Below are 19,696 nucleotides of genomic sequence, written 5' to 3'. Positions count from 1 at the left end.
TTTTTGGCGGGCCCCACTTTTCAACCGATGGGTAGCCTCTCCTTGAGGTTATTGACCTTAATTGGTGTGTGTTGTGTCAAATTTTTCTGCGTGTAGAGTATCCGAACTGCAGGCATTATCTTGACGAGAGCTCTTGTACGGGTGACTCTGTGGGTGATACAGCTACGTACTGTTCCATCTTTTTTGCCAAAAGTGGTCTCGGATTTTCATTTTGAGTCAGTCAATTTCCCTGCTGTCTCTGGACAGGGAAAGAGATGCGTAGGAATATTGCATGTTATGGCCCTTGGATGTCAAGAAGCATATTTTGATGTATTTGGAGGTTTTCAGACCTCTCAGGAAGACTGATCGCCTGTTTGTTCTCCATGGGGGGAGAAAACAGGGTGAGCCGGCATCACCAGCTACAATAACCTGCTGGATTAAGGAGGTAGTCACTGCCGTGTATGTGGATACTGAGTGGCCGTCACCTGGTCAGTTTAGGACTTGTTCCGCTAGGGCTCAGGCAGTGTCATGGGTGGAGATTAGTTTTTGGGGTTTTTTTTGCAATTTAAGGTTTATTGAATTTTGTAAAATTAAACAAACAATGGCCTTAAAGCACAGGCCACACATTGATACACAACATTGATTCTTAAATCCCATCCCCTCCCCACCCCCATCAGAGACCTTTGATAACACAGGATACCCAGATTCCAAAAATCGAACACTTATCTGCACAGCATAATCATACAGAGACAAGCATGCTAACACAAGACCAGTTACAGAAGGAGAGCAAACAGAACAAAAACGAAAGGTTCTTTTTTTTTTTTTTTTAAATACAAGGGGTTACCTCTCGATAACCAAGACACCCATCTAGTAGAAAAGCGGATAAGATGAACCTATTAACAATCATAATTGCTACAGACAAAATCCACAAAGGGCTTCCATATTAGCAGGAAAGAAGACATCCATTTATGTTTAAGTGCAGTTAGGGAGGCTAATCGTAATTTACATGTAATTTTTGAAGGACATCTTTAATGCTTGGTGTGCATGTGTTTTTCTATCTAGAGGCTATAACACTACGCGCTGCAGTGACACGCTGAGCACAAAATTTCTGCTGGTGCTTGTTCTACAGAAGGCATATTAAGCAGAGCTAATTTTGGGGAAAGGGCTATCATAACTTTCATCACCTCACTAAGCCATGCAAACATCTTGTTCCAAAGGGAGGGTATCTGCTGGCAGCTCCACCATATACGGAAATATCCCAATTCTCCACACTGTCACCAGCACGTATTGGATAGATCAGGGTAGATTGTGTGAAGTTTGCGGGGGTTAAGTACCATCTATAAATCATTTTATAGCAGTTCTCCTATAAGTGAGTAGATATTGAGCATTTACCAGCCAATCGTATGATTTTTTTTTCCCACTCTTTCCCTTCAATTTTTCATCCTAAATCCACTGCCCATTTTTCAAAGTGTGAAAAAGGTTGTGGCTCTGTTTCAAACAGTAACTTATAAATTTTAGATATAGAGCCATGAATAGAATCGGGATTGGCAAACATATGCTCAAAAAGAGACCACCTGCTACGTAGAGTTTTCGCCTTCCTTTGTGAATTTATAAAATGCAAGACTTGAGCAAATGCCAAAATGTTTGTAGGGTCAAGCTGATAAATACACTCAAAATCCACCAGAGATAATATATTTGCTCCTACCTCCTCCTCTGCCCCCTGCCCCTCTCCCTTGCTACACTTCCCTACTTGTCTTTAGCTGGCCCTTTTTCTCAGCCCTTTGCAATCCCTGACTGCCCCCTTGACCCTTCAACTTTCAGCGCTCCATTCTCTTCTACTTTCTCCTCCACTGTCACGCTTTTGCTCTAATTTTACTCTATTTTCATTCCTGTAAATAGCCTCAGCGCCTGTAAACTATTATGTATCTGATTATGTACCCAGCTCTTGTAAACTATCTTATACCCGATTTATACGAACGTTACTGCTCGCTCTGCTGTTTGCTTGTTATTTTTTTTTTCCCTGTTATTACCCTAACTTTTCTCCCCCCCCTGTTGAAATTGTGTTCATTGTAAAGCTGTCTTCCGCTGTATTATTTGTTCTCTGGAAACCGATGTGATGTCCCTGACGAATGTCTGTCTATAAAAATGTTAAAATAAATAAATATTGCCCTTCGACATTAGATGCCCAATCATAATGATACCCTTATTGCACCACTGATGGAAAAGCTTTGTTTGATACCCCACTGGAAAGTGCAAATTGTGGAATAAAAATGATTGATAAAAATATTGAAAGTCCCTTATTAATATTTTTTTCCAATGGGTCCAAACTTTTAAAGTGGTGCTCATTGTCCCAGGTAAATTTGCTAAAGGGTGCCAGGATGCCTGTGGCTGCCAGTGCATTGCTTGAATAGGTATTTCCCCAATTATTGCCTGCTCAAGTTGTACCCATTGTTTTACATAAAGGTGATGATTAAAATCCAGTAATGCTCTTAACTGTGAGGCAGCGTAATACTTAGAGATGTTGGGCACCACTAATCCACCTTGAGACTTGGAGAGGAATAACACTTGCCGAGCGACCCTAGGAGGGCTTCGTTTCCATATAAAATCAAATACATTCTTCTACCAGGTATGGAGTATATGTGCAGGAATATACACAGGTAAGATAGAAAAAAGATATAGAAACTTGGGTAGGACATTCATTTTTATGATCGCAATCCTACCTAGCCAGGAAAACATACCCCTATCCCATTTACTGAGGTCTTTATCAATATTTCTCAAAAGGGGGATTTAATTAAACTAAGAAATCTGTCACATGGGAACCTATATAAATTCCTAAGCTCTTAAGGCTAGTTTTGGCCCATCTGAAAGGGAAAGCCTCTTTAATCACCTGGACCTCAGTGGGAGACAGGTTAAGGTTAAGCAATTCCGATTTCTCAAAAATTACCTTGAAACTGGTTACTTTACTAAAAGATTTCAATTCGTGCTCAACCCTCTTCAGAGACTGCCTCGGGCTTGTAAGGGTAAACATTATGTCGTCTGCGAATAGTGATAATTTAAAATTATTAGAATCCAAACTCACACCTTGAATAAGGGAGGCCAAATGAATCCTGGCCGTGAAGGGCTCAAAAAACAAAGTAAAGGGGCTAGTGGGCAGCCTTGCCGAGTGCCCCTGCCTATATCAAAGGCGACCCCATAGCCCCCATTGACTTTGACCCTGGCTTTGGGATTGTTGTACAATTTCTGGATCCACAGTAGGAAGAAAGAACCAAATGACATCTTTCTGAGCATTTGGAATAAAAAAGGCCAATGGACTAGGTCAAATGCCTTTTCAGCATCGATGGAGAATAGTGCTGCAGGTAGCTGTTTTTTGTGGACCCACCAAATCAGATCAATAATCTTCTAACATTATCAGCCGCCATTCGCTGCGGTACAAATCCTATTTGATCAGTGTGTACCAGATCTGGCAGGAATCGATTAAGCCTCAGACCTAGCACTCTGGCCAGGATCTTTAAATCTAGATTTATCAGTGAAATGGGTCTATAAGAACCACATTGTGTTGGATCTCTGCCTGGTTTTGCAATAATTGATACTCCCTGCCACATTCGAGCACCCCGATATGCTACCATTTTCACGTAAGCTACTGAAAAAATCTACTAGGGGTCTACTAAAACGGTGGATAGTTTTCTATAATAGGCACTGGAAAGGCCATCCAGGCCTGGTGATTTGCCTGGTTTAAGAGATGTGATCCACCTGCATTACTTCTTGTACTGTTGTTGGTGCTTCCAGGATCTGCTGTTGTGAAGCAGTCAGAATGGAAAGTGTCACACTTTGCAGGTAATAATTGTAGCTGCATCTGTGCTATAAAGATTTTAATAGAAATTAGTGAAGGTGTCACGAATCTCAGTAGCGCCTGTGAGAGTGGTTCCATAGGTATCTTTAATTTTGGTGACAATAGATTGAGCTATCCTAGCTTTTAGTTGGCGGGCTAGCAGTCTATTGACATCATCTCTTTCGTAAAATGCTTGTTTGGTTGATTCAAGGGCGTGTGAGGTATTTGTTGATCATCTATCCTGTGAAGGTCAGATTTGCCCACTAATAGTTTGTTGTATGTTTTAGATGACTGAGTTTTCATATGCTGTTTAGTCAATTGAGCTATTGTTTCCCATAAGGCTAATCAGTCTTTGCTCCTAGCTCTCTAATTAGCAGCCGCTTTAGAGGTAAAGTCGTCCCGTCCCCCCCCCGGATAACTGCTTTGGAATATTCCCAGAGGGTCCCCGCCTGAGTAGTAACTTTGGAATTTAACTGGAAATACTCCTGTAAATAGGTTTCTATCTCATATAACAACATTTGTAGCCAAACACACAGGGACGTGGTCAGACCAGGTAATGTCCTCTATAATAACTGAGGTGATTTTATTTATTATGGTTTTATCTACTAAGAAGAAGTCTATGCCAGTATAACTATCATGAGGGGCTGAGTAAAAGGTATAAGATCTAGATGTGGGGTAGTGATGCCTCCATGCATCCATCCAAGCTCCAATGTTCTACAAGGGTATTAAGGGCTTTCCTAGCTTTTTGATGGACTGATGCGGTGGGTTTTGAACTGTCCAAGGATGGGCTGGGCGATATTAAAATCCCCTCCTATAATAAAGTCTTCTGCATGCATCTCCAACACATCAGCAATTTTCTGCAAAAAAGTGTCTTGGTCTTGATTAGGAGCATACAGGGACATCAGAGTATATAATTGACCCCCTATTCAAAGTTTAAGTAGTGCATATCTCCTGGCCGGGTCTATAACTTGTGATTGTAAATCAAACATTAGATCCGCTGAAAAAAGTATGCCCTTACCAGCACACTTGTGGTCCTTCCCCGCTGGAGCCAGGAAAGTGTGAGAGAATTCTTTTGAAATGTTAGCGAGTGCTAATGCCTCTTGTGGATGTGAGTCTCCTGCAGGAAGGTAATGCTAACCTTTTGTGCTATCAACTCTCTATGTAGCACAAAGCATTTCTTATAAGTGATAAGCCCTTTCACATTAAGGGACATTAGGTTAATCATGTCTAAAGAAAAATCATGTAGGTGTTAAAGAATTGGGTGTGAAACAAAATCCAGCAACAATCCAGAAACATACGCCCTGTTGTAACTGGTAAATCACAGTAATTGAATCCGAGTTATTAGGTAATAAATAGTATGAGTTAAAAGGACTCCCCCCATTTCCCACAAGATTCACCAATTCAAGATTCGCTCTCCTCCCTTCGCGAATGTTGAGCCTTGGAGGGCATGCCGAAGCAGCAAAATCAACCCCCCCAGTATGCCCCCCCACCTCCGGATAATACATGTACTAGGCTTCTAGGAAAAGTAAAAAGTCATGGGATAGGTGGCGATGTCCTTTCGTGGATTGCAAACTGGCTAAAAGACAGGAAACAGAGAGTAGGATTAAATGGACAATTTTCTCAGTGGAAGGGAGTAGGCAGTGGAGTGCCTCAGGGATCTGAATTGGGATCCTTACTTTTCAATATATTTATAAATGATCTGGAAAGAAATACGACGAGTGAGAATCAAATTTGCAGATGACACAAAATTGTTCAGAGTAGTTAAATGACAAGCAGATTGTGATAAATAGCAGGAAGACCTTGTGAGACTGGAAAATTGGGCATCCAAATGGCAGATGAAATTTAATGTGGATAAGTGCAAGGTGATGCATATTGGGAAAAATAACCCATGCTATAATTACACAATGTTGGGTTCCATATTAGGAGCTACCACCCAAGAAAGAGATCTAGGCGTCATAGTGGATAACACATTGAACTCGTCGGTTCAGTGTGCTGCAGCAGTCAAAAAAGCAAACAGAATGTTGGGAATTATTAGAAAGGGAAGGTGAATAAAACGGAAAATGTCATAATGCCTCTGTATCGCTCCATGGTGAGACCGCACCTTGAATACTGTGTACAATTCTGGTCGCCGCACCTCCCAAAAAAGATATAATTGCGATGGAGAAGGTACAGAGAAGGGCTACCAAAATGATAAGGGGAATGGAACAGCTCCCCTATGAGGAAAGACTAAAGAGGTTAGGACTTTTCAGCTTGGAGAAGAGACGGCTGAGGGGGGATATGATAGAGATGTTTAAAATTATGAGAGGTCTAGAATGGGTAGATGTGAATCGGTTATTTACTCTTTTGGTTAGTAGAAAGACTAGGGGGCACTCCATGAAGTTAGCATGGGGCACATTTAAAACTAATCGGAGAAAGTTCTTTTTTACTCAACGCACAATTAAACTCTGGAATTTGTTGCCGGAGGATGTGGTTAGTGCAGTTAATATAGCTGTGTTTAAAAAAGGATTGGATAAGTTCTTGGAGGAGAAGTCCATTACCTGCTATTAAGTTCACCTAGAGAATAGCCACTGCCATTAGCAATGGTAACATGGAATAGACTTAGTTTTTGGGTACTTGCCAGGTTCTTATGGCCTGGATTGGCCACTGTTGGAAACAGGATGCTGGGCTTGATGGACCCTTGGTCTGACCCAGTATGGCATTTTCTTATGTTCTTAAGAAATAACTCTTCTGAGGAACAGGAAAGTGTAAGCCCATCCTCGAACTATAGTGCAGACACATCCATAGCTGTCTGACCTGTTAAAAATCAAATTAAAATTAAAAAAAAAAAAAAAAAGAGGGATCAAAAGAAAAATACTCCACATTATTCATTAATAGAAGTGAGTCCAGCTACCAGAACTTCCAGAGTTCATGAAATCAGCGTTCTCTTCTTAAAATGCTTGTAGCAGCATAACTGAAGGCTCCTTCAGCCCTGGTCCTCCAACGCGTTTCCAGGCTTCCCAAGATGGCGTCAGTCATTGTCCTCCGGGGCCTACACGCTGCCACTTTGGGGTTGGATCAGAAAAAAGTAGTTGTTGGAGCAGGAGGAGGGGTAATTGATACCTCCAGCCCTGCTACGTGAAAGGCCTCTGTGGCTTCAGATAGCATTGTAATCCGATGAATGATTCCTTTGTGCTGGAACACCAAAGCAAAGGGGAATGCCCAATGGTATCTAACTTCTTTTCGTCAGAGAGCAGCTGTTACCTCTCTGATTTCAAAGCGCTTCTTCAAGGTGTCCGGAGCAAGGTCATTGTAAATAGAAATATCCAAGTCTGTCCACCGCCAAGTGGTCTTTGTTCAAGATATTTTTATTATTTCTTCCTTAATGGCATAGCTGTGAAAGTTAACAATTATATCGCGGGGCTGGTTATTGTGTCGAGGCCCTAGCACCCTGTGTGCTCTCTCAGTCTTAATTTGTGCTTCTTCTCTCGATGATTCAGTTGATGTTCCCTTTTTGTGTTGGAGCAAGGTGCGACTTATTTCATGGCGCCATGGTTTTCCAGCCAAGAGTCCATATAGTCTACACGGTGCCCCATCATCGCCTTGGACACTAATAATTTTCCTCATATCAGCCCTGAGCTCCAGAAACCACTCTCTTAGCTCTGATCGTGTCGGGAAATCTGGAGGTTCACTGCTTGTGCTTAATTCAGAAGTGGATTATGCAGTGGGGCCTGCCGTTTCCGTGCTGCCATGATCTCTCCCATGCTTTCAAGGGCCTGTTCGCCGTCTTCCAAAGGCAAATCCCTTGCCAGCTTGGAGAAGGAGAATTGTTTCAAATCCAGTGCTCTCTTTCGCGTGGACATGCTTGTTCCTTTGTCCAAATATTCTATTGGGAGTCATTTAGTTCGAAGAAAGTCATCAATAAAGCTTAAATTCTTGGAGGTGGGGACAGAGCTTTAGATTTTTCCAGGCATTACCGCATGGATTTGCTGGCCCAGGATGACACAACCTTTGCGCATGCAGTGTTGATCGGACCGTGGGCAGCTTCCCGCCTATTCGGGAATAGCTTTGGTATATTCCACTGGATCTGGATCCATCTGTGTCCGTATGATAAGAGGAGAAATTACTACTTACCTGATAATTTCCTTTTCTTTAATAAGGGCAGGTGGATCCAACTTCATGCCCTTGGCTGCTGGATGGTTTCACTATTGTGCTGCGTGGATGCGTGTTCCAGGGATTACTGGTAAGTGTTACTCCAGTCCCTAGACTAGTGTTATTACATTCTTTATCTGAGCTCAGTGTTTTCCTGTTGGCTGAGTGCTCAAATGGTTATCTATTAATAATAATTTTGTTGATTTGTCCACAGTTGGCTTTTGCAGAGAATACTGGCAGGCTTAAGTCAATGCAGGGGTATATCTACTGTGATGTCAGGTTTGTTCCAACTCCATCTGCTGGTAGAGGTGCATTACCAACTGGTTCTGGTTCCACCTGGCCTTGTTAAAGAAAAGGAAATTATCAGGTAAGTAGTAACTTCTCCATGTAAGCAAGAAAATTCTTTATAGCCAATTGCTGACTGGGTGAGAGGTTAGGGTAAACTGGGGGGGGGGGGGGGGGGGGGGGGGGGGTTTAGGCTGCAGAATTAGGAGGTTCTTGACCTATAGAAAGACTGGGGAAACTGATAGACTAATTGGTAAAAATGGTCATTTCCTTCATGCACGAATGTTACAAAGTTTGACGTACACGTGTAAAAGCTAACAAGTGCTAAGGAAAATACGCAAGTTAAATCTCCACATGTCAGTTTAAACTATAAAAGCCCCAATTTATTTAGGCACAATTTTTACTAACCCACGTACCTGCAAAGTCCATGGGTACTTCCCTCTTCCCATCTCCAAGAATCCCCCCCCCCCCCCCAAATTTAGAAAATAAGTCAAAATGTAGTTTTATGGGCAAGCATTTGATACTTAAAATTAGTATATTGAGTAATTTGTCTAATATGTTTTTATTGCTTGAATAGTTTTAATTCTAGATTTGTTTTTTATTTATCTATACTTATTTTGGTTGTAAGATGCTTTGTTTTGAGTGAAAAGCGGTTTAACTATATAAACAAAACTAAATGAGGTTAAAAGTATGCGCAGTGTGGAAGTTCAGCTTAAATTTAGCTGGGCAGAGGAGGACAGCTTTCAAAAAGGTCAATTTATGTGAGGAAATATAGGAGACCTTTGAAAATTGTCTTCTCTAAAACACCTACAAATGAAGAAATATAAAAATCTCAAGCACCTGGTTGCTCAGGCACTTCAAAGTTTACTCCTACTGTCTTCATTGGACCCCATGCTGCTGCATCAAGAAAGAAGCAGCATTAGCTACAGTTGTGTCCAGCATCTGAAAATTGTTGGAGATGAGAGAACAAAACCCTAATATAAGAGAAAAAAAAAAATAAGTAAAACAAATACTTGTATAGAAATAGTAAAAAAAAAAAAAAAAAAAAAGGTGTGGGGGGGGGGGGGGGGGCGCAATATCTCAAAAGCTATATACACTGTGCTCATCCCAGATCTAGAGACAGTCCAGGATAAAGGTGAACCGCTAGATGTAGTGTATTTGGATTTTCAGAAGGCGTTTGACAAAGTCCCTCATGAGAGGCTTCTAAGAAAACTAAAAGGTCATGGGATAGGAGGCGATGTCCTTTCGTGGATTACAAACTGGTTAAAAGACAGGAAACAGAGTAGGATTAAATGGTCAATTTTCTCAGTGGAAGAGAGTGGACAGTGGAGTGCCTCAGGGATCTGTATTTTGACCTCTGCTTTTCAATATATTTATAAATGATCTGGAAAAGGGGTATGATGAGTGAGTTGCTCAAATCTGCAGATGAGACTAAATTATGCAGAGTAGTTAAATCACAAGCGGATTGTGATACATTGCAGGAGGACCTTGCAAAACTGGAAGATTGGGCATCCAAATGGCAGATTAAATTAATGTGGACAAGTGCAAGGTGTTGCATATAGGGAAAAATAACCCTTGCTGAAGTTACACAATGTTAGGTTCCATATTAGAAGCTACCACCCAGGGAAAAGATCTAGGCAACATAGTGGATAATATTTTGAAATCAATCGGCTCTGTGCTACAGTGATCAAAAAAGCAAACAATGTTAGGAATTATTAGGAAGGGAATGGTGAATAAAACGGAAAATGTTAAAATACCTCTATCTCTCCATGGTAAGACCGCACCTTGAGTACTGTGTGCAATTCTAGTCACCACATGTCAAAAAAAAAATATAGTTGCACTGGAGAAGGTACAGAGAAGGACTCTCCTATGAGGAAAGGCTAAAGAGGCTAGGGCTGTTCAGCTTTGAGAAGGAGATGGCTGAGGAGGGATATGATAGAAGTCTAAAATCAAGAGAGGACTAGAATGGGTAAATGTGAATCAGTTATTTACTCTTTCAAATAATAGGACTAGGGGGCACTCCATGAAGTTAGCAGCACACAATTAAGCTCTGGACTTTGTTGCCAGAGGATGTGGTTAGGGGAGTTAGTGTAAGTTCATGGAGAAGTCCATTAACTGCTATTAATCAAGTTGTCTTAGAGAATAGCCACTACTATTACTGGCATCAGTAGCATGGGATCTAGTTAGTGTTTGGGTATTTGCCAAGTACTTGAAACCTGGATTGGCCACTGTTGGAAACTATGCTGGGCCTGATGGACCCTTGGTCTAACCCAGTATGTCAATTTATGTTCTTATGACAGTCCACCTAGAATCCAGATATTATCATCTGGGATTAGTGATCACTGGATTGTGTAGTTCAGTATTAGAGCACAGAAGATGAACCCAAGGGAGAGGCACAGTATTGGAGATGAAATTCTTCTCAGCACATGAGAACAATTGGATCTGGGGGTGATTGTATCTGAGAATCTCAAGGCTGCTAAACAGATGGATAAATCAATAGCAAAAGCCAAAAATATGTTTGGCTGCATAGGGAGAGGAATTGACAGCAGAAAAAGGGAGGTGATATTGCCCCTGTATAGGCCCCTGGTGAGACTTCTTTTGGAATATTTGGTACAATTCTGGAGACTGCACCTTCAAAAGGAAGAGAGGTTCTAAAGTGAGGGGTTATGGGACAAAGGTGAAAGGGGGGTAGACTAAGGAGTAATCTTAGGAAACATTTCTTTACAGACAAGATAGTGGATGCATGTAACAGCCTCCCATTGGAGGTGGTGAAGACAAAAACAGTATCTGAATTTCAGAAGGCATGGCATAAATACAGGGGATGTCTGAGAGAGTGATGGGAATTGTAAAGCTAAATTAGTTGGGCAGACTAGATACGCCATATGGTCTTTTTCTGCTATCCTATGTTTCTATGACAAGAAGCTGTCCTTTGGCTACATTGGCAGAACAACATTTAGAGGTCGGAGGCATAGAGGTATATTGAAACCACTTGCTCCCTGTCCACGCTGACACACACTTCCTTTCTAAACGGGATGTAGGGAGAGGGAAAACCAAGACTGCATTGGTGTAGGATATGGTGATGGGTCCTCTCTTTGGCAGGAAGTTTATGCTGATTTTTTTTTTTGTAATGGTTGAGCCAATGGTTGGTGGTATTTTTATTTTTCCTTGGTCCTGAGCATGAGCAGCCTTCTTCTCTCCCCTCTTCAGCCCCCTTCCCATCCTCTCCCCTTAGCACTTTTGCTCTCCACCCTGGCTTTCTCCTCTGAGTCCTGCTCTCTCCATCCTTGCTCTCTTCTCACCTGCCCCTTCCCCTCTTTTCCCATCAGTCTTCTTCCCCTGTCCCATCCCATCTCCCCAGGTCTCCAGCTCTCCCACCAACAAGGTACTCAAAAGGGATGCACTCTTCAAGACACAGGCCCTCACTAACTTGCCACAAAAAAAAATTCAAATTCTGGTGTCACGTCAATAACAGCTCTTCCCCTGCTCTTTAAAGTTCCCTCTCCTCTCCTCTTCCCCTACACTGTCCCTTCTCTCTCTCTCTGCCCCAACTGGCACCTCTAAGCCAGTCGGGCTGCAACTTAAACACCTCCTCCCCTCTGCAGCCTGCTGTGAAAAAAATCTTATTAGGGCTGCCGGCACCTCTCCTCCATGGGCAGGAGGAGAGGTGCTGGTGGCCCTGATGGGCCTTTTCTTGTATAGCACAGGCAGGATGAGAGGAGAGGTACTGGTGGACCCGATGGGCCTTTTCTGGTGTACCTTGGGCTAGATGGGAGGAGAGGCCCGGTGGTGGCTCAGGAAGACTCTGCATGGGCTGTTGCTACAGCAGGGTAAGGTAATGCATACAGACAATTTCTCAATAGTAGTTTAGTGCCACCATAGGCTGTGGAGAGAAATTACAGCTTCTTCAAGCTAGTTACTAGATGCGAGTAGCTGCTGCACTGGACTAGAGGGTTAAAACCTGGACAGTTTCCAGATGTTTTAGCCCTCCATCTGGCTAGTGACAGCATGGAAAGTCAGTGGTGTACAGCCCACCCTTTATTAAAGTTGGTGGTGCCTGTGAACCACTGTTCACTATGGACGCTATGCCCCTGGGCAGGAAGGCTGGTCTGACTGACAGTGGCAAGGGAGAGCATGTCCGGCAGCAAAGACGGCCTAGCTGTGGTGTTCCTTCTTTGCTCTCAGTGGAAATTACATCTTACAGGTGTAACATCTGCTGCAAGCAAGTTAGATAAAAGTGGGGGATTGAGCTCTTGCCTTTCACTCAAGTAGTAGAAGGGGTTTGGGGAAGTGTTGAGGAATCGCTTTATGTCTGGGATGGCTTGGGAGTCAACAGAATTAGGATTCTGTGAGAATTTAAATGCACAATAGAATCTTTATGGGTAGAAATCCTGTGTGTGTTGGGGAAGAGTGCAGCTGCTAAGGTTATGTGTACAAAAGGTGTGGACATTGTTTAAAAAAAAACAAAACACTTAGACGTGCAATCCAGATGTATTCCATGCATTAAGAAAGATGGAAGAAAGGCCAATATGGTTAAAAGGTGTGGTAAGGGCAATTATAGTCAAAAGATCTTCCTTCAAAAATTGGAAGAAGGATCCATCTGAAGAAAACAGGGAAAAGCATAAGCAGTGGCAAGTTAAATGTAAAACATTGATAAGACAGGCTAAAAGATAATTTGAAAAGAAGTTGGCCGTTGAGCTAAAAACTCATAATAAAAACTTTTTAAAATATATCTGAGTCAGGAAGCCTGCGAGGGAGTCGGTTGGACCATTAGATGATCGAGGGGTTAAAGGGACACTTAGGGAAGATAAGGCCATCGCGGAAAGACTAAATGAATTCTTTGCTTCTGTGTTTACTGAGAAGAAGGATGGGGAGATAACCACTCCAGAGCTGGTTTTCAAAGGTGGCGATCCACATGAACTAACCCAAATCATGGCGAACCTGGAAGATGTGTTAGGCCAGATTGACAAACTGAGTAGCAGCAAATCACCTGGACCAGATGGTATACATCTCAGGGTTCTAAGAAAACTGAAAAATTAAATTTCAGACCTATTACAAGTAAATTGTAACCTATCATTAAAAGCACCGTTGTACCTGAAGACTGGAAGGTGGGCAATGTAACCCCGATATAAAAAGGGCTCTGGAAGTGATCTGGGAAAGTATAGATTGGTGAGCTGACGTCAGTGCTGGGAAAAATGGTGGAAACTATTATAAAGAATAAAATCACAGAACATATAGACATGATTTAATGGGACACAGCCAGCATGGATTTATCCAAGGGAAGTCTTGCCTTACAAATCTGCTACATTTTTTGAAGAGGTGAATAAGCATGTGAATAAAGGTGAACCGATAGATGGTGTATTTGGATTTTCAGAAGGTGTTTGACAATCATTCAGAGACTTTTAAGAAAACTAAAAAGTCAGGTTAGGAGGCGATGCCCTTTTGTGGATTTCAAACTGGTTTAAAGACAGGAAACAGTAGGATTAAATGGTCTTTTTTCACAGTGGAAAAAGGTAAACAGTTGAGTACCTCAGGGATCTGTACTTGGACCGGTGCTTTTCAATATATATATAAATTATCTGAAAAGGGGTACAATGAGTGAGGTAATCAAATTTGCAGATGACACAAAATTATGCAGAGTAGTTAAATCACAAGTGGATTGTGATAAATTGCAGGAGAACGTTGCGAAATTGGAAGATTGGGCATCCATATGGCAGATGAATTATGTGGACAAGTGCAAGGTGATGCATATAAGAAAAAATAACCCATGCTGAAGCTGCACAGTGTTAGGTTCCATTTTAGGAGTTACCATCTAGGAAAAAGATCTGGGCGTCATCGTTATTACATTGAAATAATGGGCTCAGTGTGCTGTGTTGGTCAAAAAAGCAAACAATGTTAGGAATTACTAGGAAGGGAATGGAAAATAAAACGTAATGCCTCTGTATCGCTCAATGGTTAGACCACACCTTGAATACTGTGTGCAATTCTGGTGGCTAAATCTCAAAAAGAGATGTAGCTGCACTGGAGAAGGTACAGAGAAGGGTAATCAAAATTGTAAAGGGGATGGAACATCTCCCCTTTGATGAAAAGCTAAGAGGTTATGGCTGTTCAGCTTGGAGAAGAGTCGGCTGAGGTGGGATATGATAGAGGACTACAAAATCATGAAAGGACTTGAATGGGTAAATGTGAAACTTATTTATTCTTTAGGATAATACAAGGACTAGGAACCATGAAGTTAGCAAGTAATATGTTTAAAACCAATCTGAGAATTCTTTTTCACTCAATGCACAATTAAGCTCTAGAATTCATTGCCAGAGGCTGTGGTTAAAGCAGCTAGTATAGTTGGATTTAAAAAAAAGAGTTGGATAAGTCCCTGGAGGAGAAGTCCATAAACTGCTATTAATCAACAGGGAATAGCCACTGCTTGTTGCTGGCATTAGAAGAATGGGATTTATTTAAAGTTTGTGTACTTGCTAGGTATTTGTGACTTGGATTGGCTGCTGTGGAGATAGGATACTGGGCTTGATGGATCCTTGGTCTGACCCAGTATGGCATATATTTTATGTCACTGTAGTCTGATCGATGCAGGCTAAGAAATGGCACTTGCCAACCCAAATTTTGGTGGGGGTCATGGCCCCTGTGGCCCATCCTGTTCAAAGCCTTTGAATGAAGGAGGAACAGAGTGAGTGCTTATGGTAGCATGCAAGGCCAGGTGGTTTGCCTTACCAGATTGGGAAGAGTCTGCATGTGGCCATATTTGCTTCTCATAAGTGGAGGAACTTTTCCAGTAACCAGTCGGGAGAAAGCATTAATGGCCTTTGGAGCCACTTTGTTCTGTTGAATGTTCAGGGACAATGGCTGTTTGGGTGGCGGATATGGATCCTGCTCTCTGCGTCTAGGTGTTTAAGAGGATTTGTTTGGTTGATTTGTGGTACTTTTTGGCATCTGGAGGACTTCAGTTGCTGCCAGTAACCTCTGTTGATTCTGCTGACTGTCCTGAACATGAGGTGCATTGTTTGGCCTAATAATTTGTCTTCCTCTCTAGTGTTGAGGAACAGTGTCATTGGGAATGGAATTTAGCTGCAGTATTTATTTATTTATTTATTTTCCGCTTTTCACACTTTTTTTCGCAGGTTAATTGAGCTTTGTGTTTTCAATTGAGCAATCCCTAGTATAGAAACATTTGAACTCATTTATTCTGGAAAAAGAAGTTAATATTTTCTATATATTTTTTTGTTTTTGGGGTTCTGTTATTTGAATTGTGTGGGTGATTCAATTTTGCTAACCCAGTGTTCATTTTTGTGTATGAAATATTTGGGTGGTTAAATTTAGCTAGCAAATTTAAATGGTTTATTATTTTTATTGTAACATAGTAACATAGTAATGATGGCAGAAAAAGGCCAAAATGGTCCATCTAATCTGCCCAGCAAGCTTCCCAAGGTAGTATTGAATCTCACTATTTGTTTGTTTTTTCCTGTTTTTGGTATTTTCTAGATTTCAAGATATTTATGAAGGGCAAGCATAAATTTTATTATAGCTCTGGCAAGAATAGCTCTTTCAGTAGACCTCATGGATTGCTATTTCATAAAATTACCACCATAAAGGGGTAGATATTCAAAACTGGCCATTTAAGTAACTTAGTTGGTTAGAACTAATCCAGCTAAGTTCCAATGTATATTCAGCAGCATGGCAAAGCTGCAATGTTTAGACCTGATCTATGGGACGTCTAAACCTATGCAGCTAACACCCTGCCCCCAATTCACCCTGTACACGCATACTTTTGTGCATATAACCTTTGTTTTCCTTTCTGAGGTGTAGTTTCAACTCTACCAGAGTCTTGTAAAATACCTTGGTTACCCAGAGGCTTAACCCTAGGTGCCAAAACTTTATGGGCCCAATATTCAAAGCATGTTCAGTGCTATTTAGCCATATAAGGGTCTTATATGGCTAAGCAGCAGCTTCTGAATGTAGGTGCATTTTCAGCAGTTGCTACTTAGCTGCATAAGTCCCACTTCTCTGGCTAAATAGCACTGAACGTGCTTTGAATATTGGGCCCATAAAGTTTTGGCGTCTAGGGTTAAGCCTCTTGGTAATCAAGGTATTTTACAAGACTCTGGTAGAATTGAAACTATACCTCAGAAAGGAAAACATAGAGAACTTTCAAGTTTATGTAAAGAATAACTCCCTAGAAAGTTCACTGGATGATATTTGTACTACAATAAATAGTTTAAAGGCTAAGATTGATGCAAATTCTTCCAAAGTAGGATTGATAGAATGGAAAAAAAAAAAAAGAGAAGACCAAGATAACTTTTTCTATCAATTGAAGGCAAAATTCAGGCTTTACAAGCACAAAATCAGGTGATGAGGTAATAATGATATTTAACATAAATGGGGAAAATCTGAAAAATTTGCAGATATGACCTTAGATTTGATTGCCTCAGACTGAGAATCTGTTAAGCATGTGCAGTCAAAAGTTTTTTTTATTTTCATTTTTGTATTTCTTCCTTTTTTTCCTTTTGATTTATAAAAAATAGTGTGCACTAACTAATTGAAGTAAAATGAAAAAAAAAACAAAAAACAAATGCATATTCTTAGAATGTTAGGATTGTGGACCCTTGTGCTGGGGTAGGTCCTCACTGCCAACTGGCAGAGTGAATTGGTGCAGAGACTGGACAGGTGTTTTGCCTATACCGGCCCCTTTCTTCTCAGGTTGAGCCTTTGGGTTCTGGGGACCGGCAGGTCTTAGATGGCAGTCTCTGGGGCATAGACAGAAGAGTAGATCCAGGACCAGGCGGTTTATTTAGACATTTTATATACCGATCGAAATAATGGCAGGCAAGAGTAAAGAGAGTCCAGGCTAAGATCAGTACCAATGGTCAGTCTGAGAGGAGAGAATATGGGCAGGCTGGTTGAAGAGGACGAGACAGGCTGTGCTGGAGAGACAAGGCAGGCTCATGAACACAGCAAGTTATACTTCAGAAACTGAAGTTGACCTGTTGCTGAGGCATTGATCTGTTGCACGACTGGGATTTAAATACCCAGCTGTGTGATGTCATCTGCTGTCGCTGGTCAAGAGGATTCTCGCCATGGGACCTTTAAACTTATGCGCACATTCCTAGGGAAACCCTGGGAGTATTATTGATATAAGTATGTTCATTAGTAAGTGAGCATGGCAATTTCTTCTTTTTATTATAGAAAATCAAAATATGCAGTTAATGCCCCTGACGAAGTATCCATCGAAACACGAGGCGTGTCGGGCAGGATATTTGAGCTGCTCCTCGAGCGTTTAACTGTTCAGAAAAGACCACAAAACGATAAGTGTCTTTTGCTTGTCACTGACTAAAATGTTAAAAACTTAAAAAAAAAAAAAAAAAAAATACAAAAAAAGTGAAAAAGTGAAATAAGCTCATATAAGTCTGTGAAATGGAGACCAATGATTATATAAGGAAAATAGTCAGTTACCATGACTATTTTGTAGTGGTGATTACGTTAAATAACCACACATTTGAGAACGAGTGTTATAATATAAACTCTCCTCAACATTATGAGGTCTCTATTCACAAATAAGAAAAATAGATGTTTCCATGCACATGTGATGTTCGTTTGGTGACGTATTAAGTGATTACATCATATCGGCAGTTCAATTGATTAATACATGATATTTTACTGGCATCAGGGGTGCTGCCAGCTGTAAAGTTGTAAAGAACACACAGAACTGAAGCTGTAGCCATGAAGTAAGAAAAAGGCAGAGGAACAGATAGCCAGCATGGAAGATGATGCCTACAGCTGGAAATATAGGAAGGGAGGAAAGGGGAAGGATTCTGGGAGTCTGTGGAGGTGAGGAAAATTATTGGCGTCGAGCTGGTGAGGGGCGGCGGGCAGGGCACAAAGATCCTCTGGTGAATTTTCAACCGATTGCAGGTAGTAAGGAAACTAATATTTTAAGAAAATGGTTTGTAATTACTTAATAGGTGTATGGAATTGAATAACAGACTGTTCATTCTACCACTAAAGCTTTCTTCTTACCTTCTAGTCACTGAACAAGACCATTTAGTTATTTAGTTCTCTAATAAAGTGTGAACATTGACTTCAAAAGAGGAGAACTTTAATGGTAATATTTATTTGAATCTGATCATGAATTGGTGATATGTACAGATGTTTTATCTGAGGATCATAAAGGACATTGTTTAGTAAGCTTTCTTTCCATAGACATAGAATGGAAGGAAAGCCTTAATAAATCAGACGAAGAGTGTTGGCTTTTCCAGACATAGCAACATCTACTCAGGCTTTTATTTTTTATTATTTCAGTTTCAAAATACAAGCATTCCAGCTTACAGAAACAAGGGCATTACAAAAGTAATTTAAAAAGTTAGAAATAGGGAAACAAAAAATGTAATAACCCTTATATAAGATCACAAAAAGAGAGGCAGTGAAGGACTGTATGGAACAGCCTCAAAAGGAAATGAATATTAGGAAAAACTTGACTTCAATTAATTAATTGTATTACTGCAAACTAGGCTCTAAAGTGGATGCAAGATTTAACACTGTTCGACTATCTAATAATATCTTCAACTGATTAGGCTCAAAGAAAACATTTATTACCATTTAATTTAATAAGACTTTTAGCAGGTTAATGAAGAGAAAACTCACCCCTACAAACTCAAAACTACATCTCTAAGTTGAAGAAAATACCTTAATCTAATGTCTGCCTAGAAACATCAGGAAAAATACAAATGTTATGCCCCATAAACAAAACCTTATTACTAAAGAACACCCTCATGATTAAATTATCATCCTCAGAAGAGAGGGTGACCAACAGAGTAGCATGATCATTAATAACATCATTAGATTGTTCAAGAAAATTAGTTAAATTGAAGGAATCAGAGTGGACAGCAGAAGTAACAGGTTCATTGTCCTTTCGAGAAACATTTGAAACATAATAGAAACGTGAAATATGCTCATCAGAGATACCTAATATTTCTTTCAGGTATTTAATGAATGTTTAGGGCCAATAAGAGGACCAGGGAAAGTTAAAAAAAAAAAAAAATGCAAGTTAAGAATTCTTGATCTAAACCTCTCTTTATATTAGTACAATCTGTGGTACGCACTCTAGAAATTCCTGATTTGAGCAGATCATGAGATTCGAGAAATTCAAGCCTTTCTTCATGGCCATTTGTAAGAGATTATTGTTAGATACCTGTTCTTTTTTTTTTTTTGTAGGTATTTATTCACAATATTCAACAAGGTACACATGAATGTAAACACTGTTCATAAAACTGTTTAGAACTGTATAAAGATATGTTATAGCACATTATTTCAACAAATGTTATATACACACATTTGTATATCAGTAAAACTTATAATGAATAAAAAAACACAAATGGTACCAAATCTTGTAGTCTCAGTCTTGTTACTTTTCATATTACCCCATTTAAAGCAAGCCCTAATCTCCCGCCCCCTCCCTTACCCCCCCCCCCC

At 40.6% G+C, this 19,696-nt stretch overlaps 1 protein-coding gene across 8 annotated transcripts in view; it reads left to right on the top strand.

Moving 5' to 3' along the window:
• Window positions 1–19,265, top strand: part of ZFAND4 (zinc finger AN1-type containing 4) — a 217,234-nt gene extending 197,969 nt beyond the window's left edge. For all 8 annotated transcript variants that reach the window (XM_029609188.1, XM_029609190.1, XM_029609189.1 and 5 more), the window contains one exon: window positions 17,414–19,265. In XM_029609188.1, coding sequence (XP_029465048.1) covers window positions 17,414–17,561 — 148 coding nt within the window. In that variant the 3' untranslated portion in view covers window positions 17,562–19,265. The remainder of the gene's footprint in view (window positions 1–17,413) is intronic.
• The last annotated feature ends 431 nt before the right edge of the window (window positions 19,266–19,696 follow it).

This window comes from Rhinatrema bivittatum, chromosome 7 (assembly GCF_901001135.1).
Source record: "Rhinatrema bivittatum chromosome 7, aRhiBiv1.1, whole genome shotgun sequence".
In the NCBI taxonomy this organism is placed as follows: Eukaryota; Metazoa; Chordata; class Amphibia; order Gymnophiona; family Rhinatrematidae; genus Rhinatrema; species Rhinatrema bivittatum.
Note: the sequence above shows the minus strand (reverse complement) of the source record. Positions and strands in the feature narration are given on the sequence as shown.